The sequence below is a fragment of the Nipponia nippon genome, unplaced genomic scaffold (genome assembly GCF_047370975.1).
Source record: "Nipponia nippon isolate SJK-2023a ecotype South Korea unplaced genomic scaffold, ASM4737097v1 scaffold_1, whole genome shotgun sequence".
Classification (NCBI taxonomy): domain Eukaryota; kingdom Metazoa; phylum Chordata; class Aves; order Pelecaniformes; family Threskiornithidae; genus Nipponia; species Nipponia nippon.
The window spans coordinates 162977561-162999481 of record NW_028262290.1 but is presented as its reverse complement, the minus strand read 5'-3'; the positions used below and the strand labels follow the sequence as shown (position 1 = coordinate 162999481).

The 21921-nt window shown below is 37.5% G+C and overlaps 1 protein-coding gene across 1 annotated transcript in view; it reads right to left on the bottom strand.

The window, feature by feature from the left end:
- Window positions 1-21921, bottom strand: part of MINDY4 (MINDY lysine 48 deubiquitinase 4) — an 85912-nt gene that overhangs the window by 44567 nt on the left and 19424 nt on the right. The window contains exons 6-13 of the mRNA XM_009475345.2: window positions 15909-15967; window positions 15469-15578; window positions 14219-14335; window positions 10654-10742; window positions 5321-5422; window positions 4252-4315; window positions 2811-2876; window positions 2485-2552 (exon numbers count right to left, since the gene is read on the bottom strand). Coding sequence (XP_009473620.1) covers window positions 2485-2552; window positions 2811-2876; window positions 4252-4315; window positions 5321-5422; window positions 10654-10742; window positions 14219-14335; window positions 15469-15578; window positions 15909-15967 — 675 coding nt within the window. The remainder of the gene's footprint in view (window positions 1-2484; window positions 2553-2810; window positions 2877-4251; window positions 4316-5320; window positions 5423-10653; window positions 10743-14218; window positions 14336-15468; window positions 15579-15908; window positions 15968-21921) is intronic.

Below are 21921 nucleotides of genomic sequence, written 5' to 3'. Positions count from 1 at the left end.
TTGAAAGAAACATTTCAATATTCATTGATCAAAATGCCAGTCTTCTCTTGTTGAATCAAATCTAAATGCTTTGGTTTGGTTTCATTGGACACATCTCTGCATCTTACACAATGTTGTTTTATAATAACCACAGTTCAAGACTATTCATAGAATCATAGAATCATAGAATCGTTAAGGTTGGACAAGACCTTTAAGATCATCGAGTCCAACCGTTAACCCAGCACTGCCCAGCCCACCACTAAACCATGTCCCTAAGCACCATGTCTACCTGTCTTTTAAATACCTCCAGGGATGGAGACTATTCCATCCTTAGTCTTCAACTTGCTTACAAGAAATGCAAGCAGAGATATTTATAGGAGAGATATTTACCAAGGGACCCCAGAGAGTCAGCATTGTGGGCACATGGTGAACAACTGACCCAAACATAAGCATTTCAACATGATTTGAGAATAAACTTCTCAACTAAAATTAAATAATCTTTCTAGCTTTTTCAATAGAATATGCACACAAAAATCAGGAAAACTGAAACTTCCATGGAGTTTTCTTTTTTTAAAAAAAAAAAACCTTACTGATATTCTGTTAAAAAACTCGGACAAAAAAAATCCCAGGAAGATCTGTTACTGGATAAAAATTCCATTACCTAAAACAACTCTTATTTTTCTTCAACTATTCATCCAGAGCTATGCCAGTTGTGTAAATAATTACTTACAATGCTTGTAACACTCACTAAATGGTACATATTTCTTGATTATATGAGCACTGAGTTATTTGTCTTGATATTTGTAATATCCTAAGAGAAGTGTTATGACATAGCCATTTAAATCTATTACTGAAAATTACATAAACAAAATTTAGTTTGCACTTCTAAAAAAATTTATGCAAACATCTGAAAACACATTCCACTGTATCTAGTGACAGAGAAAAATTCCATTTCTTATAAACAAAAGATAGGTACCAATGCAATGTATTACACAGTACCAAGGTAGAAGAGTAACAGTGTTTTAAAATTCAGTTCTGTGAGAAAGTCATGAATCTTCCTCAAAACAGAGCCTCATTTTATAAACAATTCTAACGTTATGGACAAGAACTGTAAAAATATTTAGATACCTAAAAATGCAAATAGACACCATAAGGAATTTTCATGTTCACTTTAGACACTGAGCTCCCTCAAATACAAACACAGATGATTGATTGGCCTTGTCATAATCCATCTGTTAAGAATTGTGAGGTGATGGCAAAAACAAGCTCCTTGCTTATATTATTACAGAATGTTTAGCATTTTATAACAAGTAAAGCAATGCAATCATTAGCAATTAGGAACATTGCTGCTTTTGGTGATCCTACCAAACGCCAAATATATCATTACTTGCCCAAATACCTTTACTAATATGGACCTCTCTGCTGTAACGAGCTCAGGAAAATGACAATAAATGACATATGCTATAAAATTATCGTCTCGTTTGTGTTAGAGTGCTAGAGTGGAGTTAAGCCAATGGCCTGTAGTGTTACTGTATGAAAAAGAAAGGAAGAAATGACAGCAAAACCAGAAAAACCAACCTGTAAACACTTCTAGGAATCTCAGTAGGTGAGCAAATGAATGCATGTCACCAATCTGGACTAAGCTGCTCTTTATTTTCAAGACAATGCAGAGATGTAAGAAATAAAAGCTTACATAAACCAAACCCATGCTGCTTTCAAGAGCAGCTGCTCTCTTCATGTCAGTTATTGCAAGTTGTCAGGGAACAGTTCTTTTCATTTGCAGATAACTCCAGGAGATTTTTACAAAAGTGGAATTTGACAAAATGAAGAAAGCTTTTATATTCTGACCCACTCTGATATTCACAGTACCGCAGAAATACATTTAATCTGTATAAAAGCACAATTAACTGCAACTGTGCTTGGGCAAGCCTCAATGAGTTTTTAAAAGAGGCTATAATGACTACCCCTTACTTAGAGTGCAGCATATTTATTACACCAATAAACTGAGACCAGATTTGTCATACCTTACTTATAACCATCTAAACATTAGCTGCCTAATCCATTTTATACTAGCCTTTCTTTATCATTATCATTGACAGAGAGGTTGGGGCATCACAAGCAAGTTATTCATCCCTACCTAAGACATATACCTAAAGTATGTGAAATAAATAACCCTCTAAATGAGTCTTGCTTTCAACTGTCAAGACAGGGAGCATAGGCAACTACCTTAGACATGATGTCTAATGTTTAGATGGAGTCATTTATATCAGATATGGTGGACTGAACACTACCACTTTAACAGCATATATATATACACGTGTGTGCGTATACAATAAAAATGGCCAAGATTAGTTGAGCAAATCTGCATAACTTCTCTATATTTATCAGAGTAAATATCAAGATAGATTAAAAAGGTCAGAGAGTTAAGTACATCATGGTTGTTTCCTCACTTTGCACAGCTTGTTTGCTTTGCAGTTTATGAAACAGGGATACAAAGATACTCACAGATTGATAGATCTTGATAAGATGACAGACACAGTCAGAAGGATGCACCCACAGGGACCAATTTCAAACTGAAAAAGAAGAGGACTGTTTTTATTTTGTTTGTTGTGTACATTTTTTGCCCAGTCCTAAAGAAATGTAAATCGAACTGAAAGCAGAAGGAATTGTTCTCATTTATGCTAAAACTGAATGTTACTTTTTGTTAAAACGCAAGACATGTCCATATAGTGTTTGAAACAATGTTCAGAAGACATCATATGAGACTGATAAACACAGAAGGACTGACAGCTGAACTATAACATGTTTAATATCTTCTCTATACACAGTACCTGGTGAATATTCTGCTGAAGAAATACAATCAGATCTTCATATCTTGTGGCACTATGTAGTATTAGCTGGGAAGAAATGTAAGAAGAAAAAAACGTAACTGAAATAATAAGAACTCACTTTTATAACCTGAAAGCTGAACTGAAGTAGACAAAACTAAATCTGACTGGGAAGATTTGAACTAACAAAATGGAATAAAGATCTAATAAAATCTACCTCTTACTGTTGTTACTTGGTGTAATATTGTATCTCAGCACTTTGTATAACCTGAAATTTTAAATACTGCTTATTGTTGGTTTATGTTCACTGAACAGACAGTTTGATTCAATTTTAAGCACTGCTTATGCAATGAAAAACAATTCCTAGAACAAACATAGGAACACTGCAGCTTTAGAAGACACAGGATGGGCAAGTAGCTCAGGAGTTTGTACCTATGTTGTGAGCCACCTATAGCAGGCATGTAGCAGAGCACTTATCATACTCAGAAAACACTCCCATGAATACTCCTACTTAACATGAAGTTCAGGAGAGTTCACAGATCCAGGCCCTTACTTCAACATTCTTTGACTATTTTTCCATCTTCAGATTTTGACAGAAATGGTGGTCTTGCGGATACTGTGTGAGGAAAGATCAAGCAGTCTGGATTACATTCCTTTCCGTCACATTTTCAGTGTCACTACGTCCACATGACCTTTGATAAGCAGTACTTAGAGGCAGCATAATGGTGTTAGTTGCACTCTGAAATAGCCAGCAGCTCAGAATTGTGTTAACATATTAATTAAATAATCTATCTTGTCCCTTGGAAGAGCATGTTATAGCGAAGGTTTTCTGCTACATTCACCCTATTTATACAGGTTTTTACTTCCATTTGTTCCAAAACTGTCTGGTTCTGAAAAGTTGTTGACACATCCATTCCTCCATTTAGGAGGCCAGTAATATTTCCTTAAACCACTAAAGCCTGTTTTATGGCATCACTGTTTGCAAAGCCATTTGAGAGCTTCAAATGGAAATAAAGGCATAACTGTAAAGTATTTTGCCATTTGGAGCTTCTGAAGGAAAAAAAAAGGCAAAGAATTCTGTGTAAGACAAGAAGAAAATATTGCCTTTTGATTCTCACAGCCATTCTGGTCAACTTGAAAGGATCCATGTTCACTTTTACTGCATACCAATAAAAGTAGGCACAGTTTATAAGCTTGAAAGGTAGACGGAACTAAAAGGACTTCAGAGAGCTCAATTGCCCACAGACATTGGGACAACTCAGAGCCAGACAGACTACAGGATTTTGTTATTTCCTATTGGGTTTTGGATCACAACTAACTAATTTGACATAAAGGATTTTAAAACACTAAGAGAGCAATGGAAATCAGATTGATTGTACTAAAATAAGAAAAACTAGAAAAAGGATATATGGAGAATGTTACTGTGAGCTACACAGAGCCTTACAGTTTCCAAGATTCCATCTGCCTTGTATTTTCCTACGGGAGTGAACTGCTGTCTTCCTGATGGCCTGAAGAGGATATTCAGACAAAACCAAAGCTCATGTTAAAAGAAACAAAATGGCATTAAAGAGAAATCAACATGGTATAGGAACTGAATGATGAGCCAAAGATTTTGTATCATTATTTTTAACCACTTTTTTTGGAAAAAGGACCTCTTGCATAATAAGTTCATATTACATATTAAACAAACTTTTATCAATGAAGCATACACTTTAGCTGTGCTGTGCTCTCTCAGTCTTTTTAATTTTTTATTATTAATTACAAGTTTCTCTATAAAGAGGATAAATATAGGTTTAAGATGTTAATGACAGTTTTTATTGAAAAAGAATATCAGAGCAATGACATTAAAACAAGCAGAAGAACATATGTACAATATCATCACAGAGGTAGAATTTTATAGATTTAAAATAAGCAAAATATTATTTGAAATGTCTTTGAATTTGCTGCTTCTATTTCAGGTTTGAAGAAGGACTTCTGTGCCCAAAAGCTTCTCTGGTATTTTTAAGCTATTTTAGTTGATCCAATAAAAGAAATGACCTATTGTCACTAAACCTGGCTTACTTAAAAATATTGTGTAGGATCCAGTACAGCCAAAGCTAGCGATCTAAAAGTTAAGATGTCTTGTGTACAAGCAGCCTACTTGCATTGCATAAACTAAGTAACTAGTAGGCAGCTACAGCAAAAGGAAATTAATCCCAGCCATAATAGAATATCCTGCAATACAAAGTTGTTGGAGTAAAATGCTGTATCTGGAAAAATAACCCTTGGTAAGGCTTTTGGAGGAATCCTAGCCTCAATGAAATCCATAGGATCTTTCCCAGCAATTTCAAAGAATTTGACTATTCTGTCCCAGCTACTGGGACAGCAGAAATGACATTTTGCATTTCTCCCTAAGCCATTTTAGACTGCATAAATACATCTTACAAAACTTTCATTTTGTAAACTATGTACATATATAACAGATACAAGTACAGGAGCATTGCACAATAACTAAAACTGCTTCTCCTACTTACAGTGCCACAATTGCTTTTTCATTGCCTCCTGCACGCCACAATATGTCTGCAATAGCCATGGTGAGGCATTTGGTCCTGTGAACTTCTGAAGGTTGAAGACAACTGCAGTCCAAGAAACGCAAGAAACAGAAAGTACCAAAATGTGTATTGGGAAGCTTACTCATTAGAGGGGAAAAATGTCCCAATTACAGTATACACAGATTCATAGCAGGTTTGCAGCTAAAAGAACAAAAGCATTTTTTTAGAGACTATTTAGGAGTTATAATGCATAATAACAAGGCTCTGGCAAGTTGCCTCAGAAAATTATCATTTAGGTATCTTGTTTCCTTCTATAGTCAAGAAAGAGACAGCTTGGATGGCCAACTCAAAAAAAATACTGTGAATTGAACAAGGAGCTAGTGTTGTTACTGAGAAGACATACCAGTTATAAAGGTACAATTGAATCCAACCTTTCTCTGAGGATTAAGCACCTGAATGAAATGCCATGAGAGCACTCACTGTGCATGCAGTATGAAGACTTCTCAGCACTGGACTGAACAGGTGATAGGAGGATGTGGTGCTGCCATTTAGCACCTAAAGAGCTCCAAAGAGGGAGATGTAACTGAAGTCGACACTGGAATATGGACTTTTCAGGAACCATTCTTTAGAATCATTGAATCAAAGAATCATAGAATACCAGGTTGGAAGGGACCTCAAGGATCATCTGGTCCAACCTATCTAGGCAAGGGCACAGTCTAGACAAGATGGCCCAGCACCATGTCCAGCGGAGTCTTGAACGTGTTCAGTGTAGTGGAGTCAACCACTTCCCTGGGGAGATTATTCCGATGATTGACTGTTCTCATTGTGATAAATTTACCTCTCGTGTCCAATCAGAATCTCCCTGGGAGTAACTTGTACCCGTTACCCCTTGTCCTCACCATGTGACTCCTTGTAAAAGGGAGTCTCCATCTTCTTTGTACCTCCCCTTTAAGTACTGGTACATGGTGATGAGATCACCTCGAAGCCTCCTTTTCTCAAGGCTGAACAAACCCAGCTCTCTCAGCCTATCCTCATACAGCAGGCTTCCCGGATCCTTGATCATCTTGGTGGCCCTTCTCTGGATCCCCTCCAGCCTGTCCACATCTTTTTTGTATAATGGGGACCAGAACTGTACACAGTATTCCAGGTGTGGCCTGACAAGCACCGAGCAGAGTGGGATAATGACTTCTTTATCTCTGCTGGTGATGCCCTTCTTGATTCTTTGAGATGAACCACCTTAAATCTCATTTTAGGCATCTAGAAAGCTATCTTGGATCTTACTGAAGACAATCAAATCCAGTGAATAGAGCTGTATCTAGAACAACTTCCTCTTTAGATTGCTAGTAAAACAAACTGGGTACAGTAGGTAGGTCTCTTCTGAAGTCAGAAGCAAAACAGAAATTTGATGGAAGTTAATTCACCTAGGTCAAGTGTTAATAGGCAGTGTGTTGCATTTGGGGGATCTGGATAAGCTTATGTTGCTCATAATGACGGTTAGACTGCTGTTATGGGTACTTAAGCTAAGCAGTTGTAAGTTTGCTAGACTATGTCTATATGCTCTATGACAATACCCTTGTAATACAGGTGAATCTAAGAGATTAAATGCACAATCTCTACTTCTAGGAGATTAATACTAAAGATGGTGTCTGATTGATAAGGACTGATTAAAACAAAACTATTATTATCATTAAGAGCAATAGACCAAAACTGACAGAACACTAAATAAGGTATGATCAACAACAGGGACTGATTATACACAGATCTGTAATCATACCCTGAAAACTAATCTTCTAAAAGAAACAGTGGATACTCTTTCAGAATACATATTTATAATCGGCTGGACAAAAAAACAGGTAAATGTACTTTAGGAACAACACTCTACTGGCAAATAATGGACAAGTGAAGCTAATTAATCTTTAAATCTGTAATAAAATTGTTTTAATATTCTGTAACAGTATTGTTTTATAAATTAAATATGATTTTTAGTTTTAAAGACTGTCATACTTAATTTCTTTCTTAAGTTTTTATTTCTTAACTCTTGTCAACAAGTCTACACCATAATGTTCTTACTTACTACTAAACTTTATCTAAAGTACCATCTGCAATAAACACTATGCTTGCAGTTTTTTAATAAGGTAGGCCTCAAAGTGGTGACCTAAAACATTATGGTAAACGACCCGGTATTGGTCTGTGGAGCCCCACTGTTTCTGAAATATTTTTACTTAGATGTTTGGCTTGGAACTTACACAATGATGTGCAAAACTCCAGAACGTTTACAGTACTCTATTGATCCTAAATATGTAAGCAACACTGTCAACACATTTTCTACAAACTGTGTTTTGTGAAGTCTTCTAATATCTCCTGTTATTCTGTCTTCCAAGATGTGAATGGAGAAATAAAGGACCAGGAGGCCAAAAGCCACATAATGGAAAACTGGCAGATTTAAGAATAAAACCCAACATCCATGAGCCTGAAGAAGTGGAGAACAGATCCACGACCCTGGGAAGCATAGAATTGGAATTTTCTCTAGTGGCTTCAAGAATGGCACTCTTTGAAATTCAGATATTATCAGTCTTAGAGTGTTACCAACATGGGAGACGATGTCAAAACCTGTTCCCAGCATTTGAGTAAAAGATCTAATGATTCAAAAAACTAAACAAGAAACACCAAACATCAAAAAATTAAACAGACTTTCACGTACAATGTCTGCCTTGAATATAATGTTCATTTAGAGAATGTTTCCCGCTCTGAAGGATGTGAGATATGGGAAATAATTGGTGAGAGTTTTCAAGTAAAAAAAATATAATCACAGCTTTCTCTTATCTCTGCTTGTGTTCTAATACAGACACTCAGAAATTTATGGGAAGCATGCAACCAATTTATATGTCTGAGAGAGGTAGCAGAGTAAGAAGGAGACATGATAATTATTTCTTGAACATCAAAGAAGCCTGAAGTCAAACACTTACTGTGAAGTGGCTAATAATTTGAAAATTCAGGTTAGAATTAGAAAGGAATATTAATCTTCTCATTTCAAGCTCTGAGACTTCCCTTTCTTTCTGCCTGACTAAGAGTTTCTGCCCATGGCAAACACATCGTAAGAAAATATGTTTATCTCATGAATAAAACAGTCCATCTTGCTATTCATTTTTAGGAGCCTGGAGGCTTTTAGCATTTCGGTGCATAAAGACAAAGAGCTAACCTGCTAACCTGAAATTCCTTGGAGACTTTCTGCATACTTCAGCAGCATTTCTCATATACAAAATATGTAAAACCAAAATCTTTTAAAACCATGTAGATAATAGGAGAGGAAAAATAGCAGAGGCAAATATTGCCAAGTAAACTGGATAGGTTGTAGCTGGCATGAGTTGGGACACTTATAGTTTAAACAACCTGGTCTCAACCTACTTAATTGGTTGCCGCATAATTTTGTGACATTTACGATCACTGAACCATGTTGAAAGAGGAAAAAATTAACATCTCTATTTTCACTAAGGATGACCTAAGACTCAGAGGGACCAAGGAGCAGATGATCAAAGGCTGTCCTCCAAGCTGAAACAAATTCTTGTTTTTCACAACCAGAAATAATTCTTCAGTGGATTCTGTGGAGATTCCTGGTCATAAAATCTAAATATGTACTGATTTTCTTGCACGGAATTTTCTGAGTTTTTTCTTTTATACAGATAAAAGCCTCATTCTGCTGTGAAAAGTCTACTCTCATTATAATCTGAATTAGAATAATAAAGTTTTGCTAGCTAATTTTTGCACTTTTAAAAAGTGTGCTCTGAACAGCAGGCTCTTGATATGAATTACAGACTGAAAAAACTGAGCAGCAGAAGAAAAAAGCTAAACTATAATGTTGTAGAATTAGCTTGACATTACACTCTGCACATGTATTGTACCACTGAACCTATCTCTTTATCAGTCCATGCTAACTGCCTTTAAGTGACTTCAAGGAACAGGCAATTTTCAAGTGATTAATTCATAGCATCTTGTTTATTTGGCCCTTCTCTTGGGGTCCACAAGCAATCAGTGCCAATAATAACTAGCAACAGCAATAGCAGCAGTAACAGTAAAACTTTCAGTATTTTATTTACACTCTAAGCCTGGTTTTCAACATTTCTAATGGCTTACTAGGTGTCTCGTATCAGGACTGCCTACCCACTAATGCTCCTGGACCTAGGCACCCGTGTGGATCCCCCAGGGCCTCGTAATCCTTTCATTAACTGTCACCTCCCATTCTGGTTGCTGAAGACAAATAATGATGTTCTACAGGTGCCTGTTTCTTTCCATTATTGATGAAAACAGCCCAAACAATGAATTTCCATTAAGTGCCAGTCAGACAAAACTCAGGAAAATCAACACAGACCCTGTCATTTTCCTAAACAGTTCCAAGCAGAAAAGTGTATATTTAAGGTCCAATTTTTATACGTGATGAACATTTTTACATTGTAAGGCAATGAAGTTCAAGAAAAATCTCAGCATGAAAGCTTTTCTTTTGACTAAATTGGGGTCAGTGTATCACCCACAAATAATACAAGGTGGTGGCAGCGTAAACCAGTAAAATACTGTTATCCCTATTCAACAAACTGTACCTATAAAGCACAGGAAAGCTTTGTGAATTTTTTCTTTTGTAATGGACTTAATTTCTTATTGAAAACAAAAGGCAAATACAAGAAGTCTGGTAATAATTTTTTTAGACATTATTTCCAGCATTTCATTGAATAAGCTCTGTTCCTTTAGCAAAGTGACAAGTACATTAATATTATAGCATTCCAAGCAATTTTCCTTGACACTAGAAATACTTAACAATATTCCTTTAAAGTAAGTAGAAAATACCCACACAGAATTTAAATTCACATTCTGTTACACAGTTTAACTGTGAAAGATCAAACACAGTAGCAAGAAAAAAAAAAATATAGCTAACTTTAATTTGTCATCCTCCCTGAGATTCTTAGTCTCAAAAACTGCGTGAATTTCATGCTCTTTCAAACCTTTATTACATTTTCTTTTAAATCATATCTCCATGGGTTCTCAAGGTTAAATAATTTTCATTGGCCTCAATTCAAGCTGTTGGATTTTTTTAGAGGTTCTTGGGTTAATCACAAGCAAGTAATTATACAACTAAAACATCAATCTCTAAATTCCTACAGTTGAAAGTAAATACAAGTAAATCAGTATCCTACTTTCTTTCTTTCTCAGAGACAAAGAGAAGTTCAGTAAGTTCAATCTCAAAAGGCTCCTGAGTGGCTGCAGCGGAGAAAAAAAATTTTTTACTTCTGTATGGAAAATATTTCTGATGTCAATTGCTGACTTACCGAGTGTCTTTATTCCTGCTACTGTCTGCAAAGATAAGCCGTTGTAGGACACAAGCTTGAACTGCGGCCAGTACTCCACATGGGCCACCCTGAGGGGAATAATGGGACACTCCATGAGCAACACAATTTGCACTGTTTGCTGCTTGTGAAAACTTTCGCAAGCTATGTGCTTCCATTCAGGCTTAAGCCATTCTTTCCCTCTTTTCATCCATGACTTTGTAGTACTCTCTGTTGCTCTATTTTTTTTTGCAAGCCAATGAAAATCAGCGTTACTAAGTGGTATTGTGTTTCCCACCTATTTTTCCTGAAAATGCCTAGACATCTATAACATCAAATGGAAGTTTTTTTTTAAATCTGATCTGTGATTATGCAAACAAACAAAAGATCTCCTGATCCCTATTGAGCCACAGTCTACCTTAACTTCCAGAGAGAAATCAAATCCGTTTTCCAAAGGGTGAAAACAAACCTTGCTCTTTTACCTCCTCTGAGCACTATGCCTCCCCTCAAGTTCCCGCTTACATCACTTAACAAAGATTTCAGTTTTACATATAGCCCTCTGCACCAGGCAGCTATCTCACTGGGGAAGAGAAAAAAAACAAAGGAAGTTTGAACCTTTGAAAGGATTCATGTTGGAAAAAAATCACAATACCAACAAATACTATATTAACTTTAAACTTTACGGAAAACAGATTTATAGCTGTTTTGAAAGACTGTGGGATGGGGTAGCAATGTATTTCCCTGTCCTTGCTTATTCCTTGCCATCTAGCCCACCTGACTCCATTGCATGACCAAGACCTGTTCCTGTGGGTTAACTATAGAGCAGAGACAGCTGCACAAGTTGTCCTGAGAAGCAAATGGTATGCTCTCTTCTTGTCTAGAAAACCTCACCCAGTATAACTCTCCTTCCCTTCTCACTCAATTCTCTCCCAGGTGCCTTGTATCTTATTATTTACTCAAGTAGTTTGCTGAGGAGACAGAGAAAAGCCATCATTTGTCTGGAGCATCTATGCATGAAAGGAGCAGGCTATGCAGGATACAAGACTAACATCACAGATACCACAATATCACACATCACATTGGTAGTACTGGGAATTACTGCAACTTAACAGAGGGTTTCGCATATTAAATCCCACAGATGCTGTCCCATGTGTCTGTCAGCACATGCTGCCATTCTCAGAAAAGTCCTCCCTAAACCAACATCCCATATAGGCTGAGGTATCACTGCCAGCTTTGTCTACACAGGTAAAGTAAGAAAAACAATGAAGGTAAGAAAGTATGGACCACCCAGCAGGTTTTCTGGAGAGTCTGTGTTCTGATTTTAACCCATACCAAAGTCTATGCTGCTGTTACTCTCCATAGCATGAGATTAACCCAGGATCACCCTGCTGTCATATGCTACAGTTGCACCCCTGATTTCCTCTCTAGATCATGACCAGGCTGTGATGAATCAGTTTAGCATCTGTCAAACTCTGCTCAAAACCCTGGAGGAGAATGAAAAGTGCCACCAGCACTGCTATTTTCAAATAGCAATGTGATCAAAGTGATCAGTTTAATTCTCAGGTTGTCCTAAGTACAGCATCGAGCCTAAGGGAATGGGACCTGTAGGTACATGCAGTATGCAGTGTGCAACCTAGAAAATAAAGGTCCTGTAATCAGAAAATAGCTTAGTTATTGCTACCTTCCATTTTCTCGTTTATATTATACACACACTACCTCTCTATAATTACTCACATAACTAATGAGTGAATCATCTGAAATATATTAAGGAAAAAAGCAAGATTTATTTCAGTCCACCGGGGAAAGCCTCCCAGTCAAAAAAATGATAGGAACTATTCTAAATATCTTCTTATAGCACCACAGAAACTTAACGTAGGAGAGAATCAAACAATTGTTCAGCTGAAATGAATTTTGGAAGTGAGGAGGAACATATTAACTGTCTGAAATAAACACACCTAAGCAAAACACTCTGTTTTACCATTCCTGTTGTGGAATTTATGGTAGTGAATTTAATGGCCAGTTGGTTGCTAGAAGTGATGAGACATCCTTTCTCTAGCAGCAGGGTCTGGAAACACCAAAGTAACATTTACTGTGGACCAGTGAACATTACTGCCGTGGTTCCTTCTGGAGTTTAAATTAACATTCAATATCTTTTTCCCATTAGGTTTTATTTAAACATAAGCAGCTTTCTTCTGAGATCATCAGCCTAATGAAATATTTTACTAGACAAGGTAAGTTAGTTAAACATCTTAATGACATGTTTATTAGCCATCGTCCTTGCCCCAAAGCCTCTCTTCCTCTCATTTCTGTATAGTACATAATGGTCTACTTCTCTCAGGCCAGATAAAGATTTTCTGCATCAGCTCAGAAGATTGATGACTGTTTTGTAAAGAGGAGTCTACTCCTTCCCTAGTCTTTACTGAGGTTCTCAGATCCTTGCTCTTAAGAGAAGAGACCTGGTGCACAGATATCCCAGAAGCATATGTACAGAGTCACAGGGCAGAGACAAAAGCATTACGCTGCAGCTGAGGAGGATGCATTTTTATGATGGATGTTTGATTTTGGAGGCAGCTACATATCCTGTGCCCTGCATGTGGTCCCTGGTCTGAGTCTACTCATTGGCCAGCTGAGAAACCAGGCTGACCAACTGCATCTGGCATACAGAGCAGAAGGACAGTCTGAAGCACTGCAGTCTCAGTCTGTAAGAGTCAGGTGCCCAGGCAAGGTTGACAAGGTAGACACCAGATGAGTGAGTCTCCCACTGAATGTCCTAAACTAGAGAGATCTTTCTTAGCACCAAAAATTTCTGTGGATTGGATCCATGCTTTCCAGGCTGACCCTACTCATGGCATGGTGGTTTTACCAGCTCTGGTCACCACAGGAACCTGCTGGGGATTTTAGAAAGGGCTACTTGGTAGATGATGCCTAGGAATTGATGAAAACCTTGTTTTAGGGAGGCGCTGGCATACTGTGGCTGCCGTCCAGAATTACAGAAACATGGCTGCAAAAGAGGTGGTCCCACCAGCAGTCCCAGTGGCCCAGTCCCAGTGACACTGCAGGGCCATTTATTCCCTTTTATTTTAGGACTGACCCTCACTGTGTGACCCCCATATCTTTGAGAGGAAAAAATCTCCTTGTGATTTCCCAGGCACTGCAGGCAATTCTTGCTACATCCGCCCATTCTGAGACAGATCAAGCTCTATCTTAAACTTGTTAAACATTGCCCCTACATATCCTTTTTCTCTTAAACTCCACCCTTGATTTATGCCCTTTTATTCTTTTACTAACACCAGCTTTCAGCTGAAGCGGCTTGTCTTCCTCCATACAAATAACTCCCCATCACACACACACATATGCACACTTTCTGTAGCTACTTTAAGTGCCCCTCAGAAATATTCCATCCATCTCAAGTCTCCTAACAAGACTTGACAAGGTGACATCATCCAATGGTAACCAGGGAAGTTAAAGAAAGAGTCTTTAGAAGACTTTTTTTTACTGCTGAAACACATAGCCTTTTTAAATTCAGTGTAAAAAGCAAAGATCGCTTTAAGGAAGTAATTTACAGTACCTTTTTTTGCACAATGCCGTATTTTAACTGTGGCATGTTATTAAATGTAAAACTCTGTATTTTCCATTCTTCATTGAAGCAACAAAGACTAGAGCCAAACAAAAGATTTTTTAATTCCTACAAAAAAAAAAAGAAAAAAAGTTCTCATTTTAAAAACAAATCCAAAACACAGGTACGCTTTCTTGCAGTAATTTGTAGAAAAGAAAGGAGGAGTGTGGAAGGGTAATGACTAACTCACTATAACCACCCTTTTCTGTTTTATACATACTGTAAATAGCAACACTCAAATGAAAAGGAGTAATTTTTTCCTTTTCCTGCAATATTCCTTCAACTCATAATGCTGTGTGTTGCTCAGCATAGGAAATTGTTTATGCAGATCGTCTGGGGCACAGTTTCCCATGAAAGCATTACAGAATATTGCCTTAAATTTAACAGCTAGAAGAGCAATGCCTACTAATGGTTACATTAGGGAGAAAAGGACCCTGCTGGACACAGTATGGAGAAAAGGCAGCCCGTGTTGCCTGTCAAAGTTGCTGGTATGAGATAAATGTTACTCAAATGTTTGACTGCTGTATGTTGGATGGCATATCAGCATATGCCAAATTCAGACTTTGGCCCTGAATAACTGCAGACCGCTACTATTCAGGAATAGTTAAACTGAAGAAGTTGCATTCCTGCTAAAGTAAAGCTGAGTAAATAAGAACAGACTGCTCAGTGTTTGTATTGTTAGTCGGACCTCTGACCTAGAAATGAAATTGGAAGACACCATCATTAACTTTTTGGGTTTTTTTCCCTCTGTCTGAATGGGAAGGGCAACATTAAAAGTATTTAACAGTTCCGTCTCTGCCCAAAATAAGGAAGATAAGCAAGGGAGAAACAGTGATAGGGGAATAATAAATTTGTTCTGAACCACTGTCAGTTTAAAGGACTGGAGAATAAGCACATGAATAACTGACTAGAGGCATTAATAAAATAATACAAGCTTCATTAATTAAAGCTATTATCTGTGCGTCAAGTGGGCTGATGCATTCTGGCATGCTCTTCTGGTATTTTTCTTAATTTTGGACAGGCATCCCTACATTACTTTTTCACCTTAATACCAAATAAAGAATATATTCAGGAATTAATACAGCACGTGTTAAATCACACACAAACCTGCAACACAGAGCAATCCATTGCAGCTTTGACTAACTTAACTGAAATAACATTCTCACACTTCTATTTGTATTTACCATCATAGTTAGTCTTACTTTTGCAAGAGAAATATCAATTGCCTTTGATACTACTTGAAGCATATACAATGTTGAAAGATCCAGGTTCTTACTAACTTCTCCAGTTATTTCTTCATCCTCAACATCAACTGAAAGAAAAAAATAATCATATAATGTGTTGAATGAAAAAAATTGCTACCCCCAGCAGGCTCAGTGCCAGGGGGTCATCAATACGACAATTAACACTTTCTTGTCATCCATCTTTATAAAAAAGAAAATATAGTTTTAGCCAGAAAGGCCAGATAGAAAACACATGAGCCAGCCTTTGTTTGATTACTTCTTAATGACTTCTTTACACAGTCTTACCAAGAGGTTAATAGCAATTAAGAGTTACAAAAGAAGCGACTCATACGTATTTGATTACAGCTGTTCTAAAGAATACGATGGCAAAAGCCAAACTGAAGCTTGACATAACTTACCTAATTCTAGGGCATCTTTCATCTGGTCTTCTTTATAGCAACTGGATGTTGGAGACTTCCTACATTAAAATTAATAAAAAAATTAATGACCAAATGTTCACTTTTATGAGAAAAGCTGGAATAAACAAGAAGAAATAAGGAGTATGGCCACACAAATATATAATTTTTTATGTGTCTATATATATGTATGTATATATCTATATGGGGGGGTGTGGAGAGAGGTAATAAAAGATGCAGATAGACAAAAAGCATACTCAATTGCTTTCACCTTTAGCTTTTAAAATGTTGTATAGAAAGCAGCTCAGTCTCACTAACATTTTTGTATAAAGAAACAAATGCTGTTAGAGCAAAAACTTTTTCAATGGAAGAAAGCTGAACTTCAGGAGTTCAACAGGAAAAGCAGCCAGCACAGAGCAATACACTGCAATTGATTCAGGATTTCAATCCTGTTTCAACACCAATTTCATTTCATTTGTGTGATTTCAGTATATGTCAGCTCCTGCAAGCTCATATACAGGGGAAGATTTTGTAATGCCCTGAATTTCAAGTGAGGATATTCACGTATATGTGACTGCCTCTGAGTTTGAAGGATCAGGACATAAAATAAAATTTACATCCCTGATGGGGATCAGGATGAGATTCAAGTTAGTTATTAAACTACTTGAAATATCCAAATAATATAAGTGGGAACTAGCTTCCTTTACCAGGGTAATTTTTAAATCCACTAATAGGTAGCAGTTGTTCTACTGCCCTTGCAATTTAATTGTATATTATATACATAACAGGTTAAAAATTCATATAAAGAACTACTAAAAGGACTAAGCATTTAAATTTGGCTGTGAAGTCAGAACTTAAATAGAATGTTAGATTTTCGGAGACGAGATGGGTTTATTCTTCCTGTTGAATTCGTACCAAAATGAATTCAGAACCAAGGAAAAGTTTCAAATAACTACTGTAAAGAGATGGTCTTTTTTATTTTTTTTTTTTTTTCCCCAAAAGAGCAATACTGCATCATTGGCCTTTGCTTTGGAAAAAAGGTATTGCCCTGACAGTCCTTTCAAAAATAGTATGGAATAATTTCCTCAGCAACATTCTTTGTATGCACAATATTATTATAGCAACAACTGCTGTCATATCACATACTTTCCATTAACTTAATTTCCTTTTCCAATGTGTGAAAGATGAATAAAAACAGAACACAGACACACAACACTCAGGACTTTTCCAGTTTAAAAGTATTTTGGCACCTTTCTCACTGATAGTCTTTGATACTATAAGAAAAGAAACACCTCTTTTTCTCTATAAACAAGTTAAAGGATTTATGCACTTAAATGTGGATGGCCACAATTCAGAAAAGACAGAATGGAAATGAATCACCCATGTTACCAGGGACTTGAAGTAAAAATAAATAGGATGCCCAGCAGGTCAATATAAAAAAAGAGGACTGAACAAATTTGTATAGTGGCATAAATAGTATTGAGCTCTCACTGAATATAACAGTACTTTTAATGTGATATAGAGATTAACATAGTTGACTGTGGTATATTTTAAAATGCAATCACTTCTCCCCTTGCTTTTTGCTAATACTGAATTTCAGCTGAGATTTCTTTCTGCTAGCTACTTGCTAGTATTTGTATCTCTCCTGGTCAGGGAAAGGGTCCCAATGACACTAAATTTGCCAATAAACTGCTTTTCAGCCAAGTACTCACGTCACTCAACTGCACTTAGACATACTCACAATCCACATTTTTGTTTTGTCTGAGATTGCACACTATTGTCTCTTGTTTCCTAGACAATAATGTGTTTCTTCCTAGGCCAACCCATTTTGATCTAGTTTTGCAAAAACAGAGCTCTTAACACTTACGAATGCATCACTACAGGTTACAGCATCCTATCTGGGTCAGTCACTGCTTCAGAAGGGCTTGGGTCTCCTATAGGTACTGTGTCATATCTCCTAGCTTCATTTGATGTCTTGGATACCTGAGAGCCTCAAATAGCACTAGCCTATGTTTAGGCATGTAGATCACTCCCTACATCAAATTAGCACCCTTGATTCATTGTTGTCCCAAACACTTCTCCTCGGTAGTGTTTCACCTGAAAAGATCTATAAATGAAAATAAAGTCAACTATGGTACAATTAATATATAGCTCATCTGGCACCAGTTTTTGTAACTTTATTGCTTTCTGGAAAGTCTAAAAGATTTTGGTTCTACACCCACTCCAGGAAGAACCAAGCCCAGGATGCAAAATGCTTTGAATTCTCAAGGTACAAGGAAATTCCCATCAAGCTGAGGAAAGTGCTGACATCAAAGATTGATGTAGGGTGTTTTCTGGTTAAGTGGGGTACTTTTGCAGGTGTAGGTTCTCTACTTAAGGGGAACTTGTGTTTCTCAAAACACTGTCAGGGCATTTATTGGCATTTCCATTTCAGCAGATGGTTACAGTTCCAGGAAAATTTATTGTACACAGAAAACCATACAGTTAGAACACTTAGGAAGGGGGAAGTCATCCGTCATGGCAGAAAAATGGGACAGGAAAAAAATATGTTTCACTATAAACATACTATACAGGACTTTCTCTAAATATTTGAACATTCCTATCTGATCTTCATGCATTGCAGAAAACTGAATTTACGCAAAATAGCTGAACTCGCAGAGAAAGCACTTCTTGGCACAATAATGCATGTACATTCCACTATTTCCTATTTATACTACCATACACAAGAGGTCAAATAAACAAAGGGGCTTAAAAAATAAACACTGATCATCAGTGGCTTTAAGATGACTGTGTTGGTAAAACTTATTTTCACTGCCTGATTACAACAGTTTTTCTACTGGACATATAACTTTTCTGCATAATCATTTAGTGTCAGAAGGGTGCCTAGAAGTCACCATGCAATCCTCCGGTCTTGTGCTGTTATGCCATAAACAGACCTACATGACATTCTTGGTATAGTGAGTAAGAACTAGAGAGAAGGTAAGAAAAAAAATCAGACTCTGTTACTATTTGCAAAAGGGTAAACAAGGCCATTATATGTGACGCAGCTTGCCACTGTTTTGGGGCAAAATGATAAAAACAGAATTAAAAGCAATTGTAAAGATGCAAAGGAAATTATCCTAATCAATTTCAGGCAATATATTTTTATGGGAAAAAGACCTTGTCAAGAAGATTTAATATAAATTCTGCTATTCTTGCAAGTCTGGTTGACAAAGGTAACAGAGCTCATACACTTAATTTCTCCAAACTTCCTTTTTAGTTAAGACCTGCACCTGATTTGATTGGCACATTAGCAGTATGAAATATTAATTCATGAACAGATGGCTCATTAACAAATATAAAAAAGGTAAATGAAAAACTTGTCATTGAAAGGGTCATTTCTAATAAGCTCACACATGAATCTGTGTTTGTCCAGCTGAATTTTATTAACTGTAGTGACAATTCAGGAGAAAACTACATCTTTGCTGAGAAGGTTTGTATATGAAAAAAAAAAATATGACGATAATCACGGGTTGAGCTACAAGATCATTTGAACTGCATGATGAGTTTGGCTCACCTGAACAGAATGCTCTCTCATAGGCAATGAATGAATATTTATCTCCTCCTATAAAACCAGACCTACTATAACAAAAGTGTAGCTCCTTTATTTATACTGTACTCTATCAAAGATTTTTCAGTGTGACACCCCCACACTGGAATTTTTAAGGAGCACAGTACCACTCGTGAACTCACCGCTACATTCAGCAACTCAAAACAGTTGCCAGCAAAATAAACAAGTATCAGTAAAATAAAACAGAATTTAATTCCATTAAATAAAGATGCTTACAAGACACCAGCTAAGAGACACTAGGTAAAGCACTGAGAAGGGTTCCCAGACTTTAACACTCAATCAATTCACATCAGTGGAGGTGAATACAACTCTCCGTTCTCTTTGTCACACATAAAGCACCCACTCTGTCTGGTTTTGGCCTTCAACTCTTAGGCCATTTATTTTTAAGGGTGTGGAATTTTCGTGGCCTTACATTTTCTGTCAGAAACCTCAGATTTTTAGCAGTCCAAACCACTATAACCTGACAGATTTTAGCAAAATAAATTATCTTCCTGAAAATTAATATCAAGTGTTAAATTGGAAGAAGACAAAAGCTTACACTGAGGAGTGGGTAGTTCTCTTATCTCATTTTACTATAAAAAAAGGTGAAAACAGATAACAGCCTATTAGTAAGCACATGTACCGCAGAGCGAGATTTTACCTCCTGGTAAGGTAATCTTAGGGAGAGTAACACATAACGGGACAAAAATTCCTTGTGTTACCTGCAAACAACCGACTGTTTTTAAGGACCAAGTAATTTCTTATGCTGCTTCCTACTGTGCTCCCCCTGATGCTCGTACGTAGACACAGTGAAAAGAAATAGCGTGAAACTCTACCAGCGAAATAGGATGTACACTGTCTGTTCTTGCTTTACATTCGAGAACATCTAGAGTCCCTCTATGCATGAACAAGGCAAATTCTCAATTGACTGTATTTTAGGCAAGGGGCTGGACTTTTCCAGTTTTACATTCTTTCCAAAAATAAAGAAATGATACAGAAGCCATTTGTCATTTCCAGTAATTGCAAAGTGCTTCTTCCTATGGAGTGCTGGAAAAATACTAAAAGGGCAAATGGCAGCACACACAGATGTTATGTCAAAGGCTTTGATGCCATAAATCCATTGGCACAAAACAAAAGTCACAATAGTTTATTACTTTTATTTTAGGTTCTTTTTTTCCGGTCCAAGCATTATGTTATAAGAGGTGTTATGCAACTCCAGATACTTGAAGGTTTTCACTAGTGAGTGATTTGGCAACTACAATCTCTTTCTCTCTTTTTGTATATGGGCTAGGTAAATCCATATTCCCCAAAGATGACCCCGTTTTGTTTGACAGACAGAGTCAAAGACCTATTCCCCAGCTGGCAGCCGAGCACACTCCAGGAGGGATTGGTGAGTCTCTCAGGGAAGGTGCCGACTGCGCTATTCTTACTGTGCTTCCTGCCTACAAAGCCACACCGAAGCATTGATGAAAGCTTGAGATGACGCCATGTGCTGCTTCGTGTGGCTTAAGGACAATTCCTGGTGTTACGCACAGATCACAAATAGACAAAGATGGAAGGAAACATGCAAAGGTAATTTACTATTAGGCTGTTCCAACTCTGCGTTCCTTTCCATTCTTTCATCTGAAATGTTGCACTCTGACTAAACTGCTGCTTCCTAGAAATGCCACCATTGCCCGATACGTCCTTTTCCTCTCATAGAGGGAAAAATTTAATGAATTCCTCAGTGTTTAACCCCAGCTGGCAACTAAGCACCACACAGTTGCTCACTCACTCCACCCTAGTGGGATGGGGGAGAGATACAGAAGAGTAAAAGTAAGAAAACTCATGGGTTGAGATAAAGACAGTTTAATAGGGAAAGCAAAAGCCGTGCACACAAGCAAAGCAAAACGAGGAATTCATTCATTATTTCCCATCAGCAGGCAGGTGTTCAGCCATCCTCAGGAAAGCAGGGCTCCATCACGCGTAACAGTTACTTGGGAAGACAAACACCATAACTCTGAATGTCCTCCCCTTCCTTCTTTTTCCCTCAACTTCATATGCTGAGCATGATGTCATATGGTATGGGGTATCCCTTTGGTCAGTTGGGGTCAGCTGTCCCGGCTGTGTCCCCTCCCAACTTCTCATGCATCCCCAGCCTGCTCACTGGTGGGGTGGGGTGAGAAGTAGAAAAGGCCTTGACTCTGTGTAAGCACTGCTCCGCAGTAATGAAAACATCCCTTTTTTATCAACACTTTTCAGCACAAAACAGGTGCACCTCAAAGCGAGTGCAGCTGTGGATAAGAATATGTTGCAGCAGGTATTCCCCTAGGGAGAATGTGGCTCATAGATAAGGTTCTACTTGGAGCAGGTACTCCCCTAAGGGACTGCAGTCTGTGGACAAGTCCAAGCCGGAGCAGGGGCAAGGTCAGGAGTTCATTGCAATGT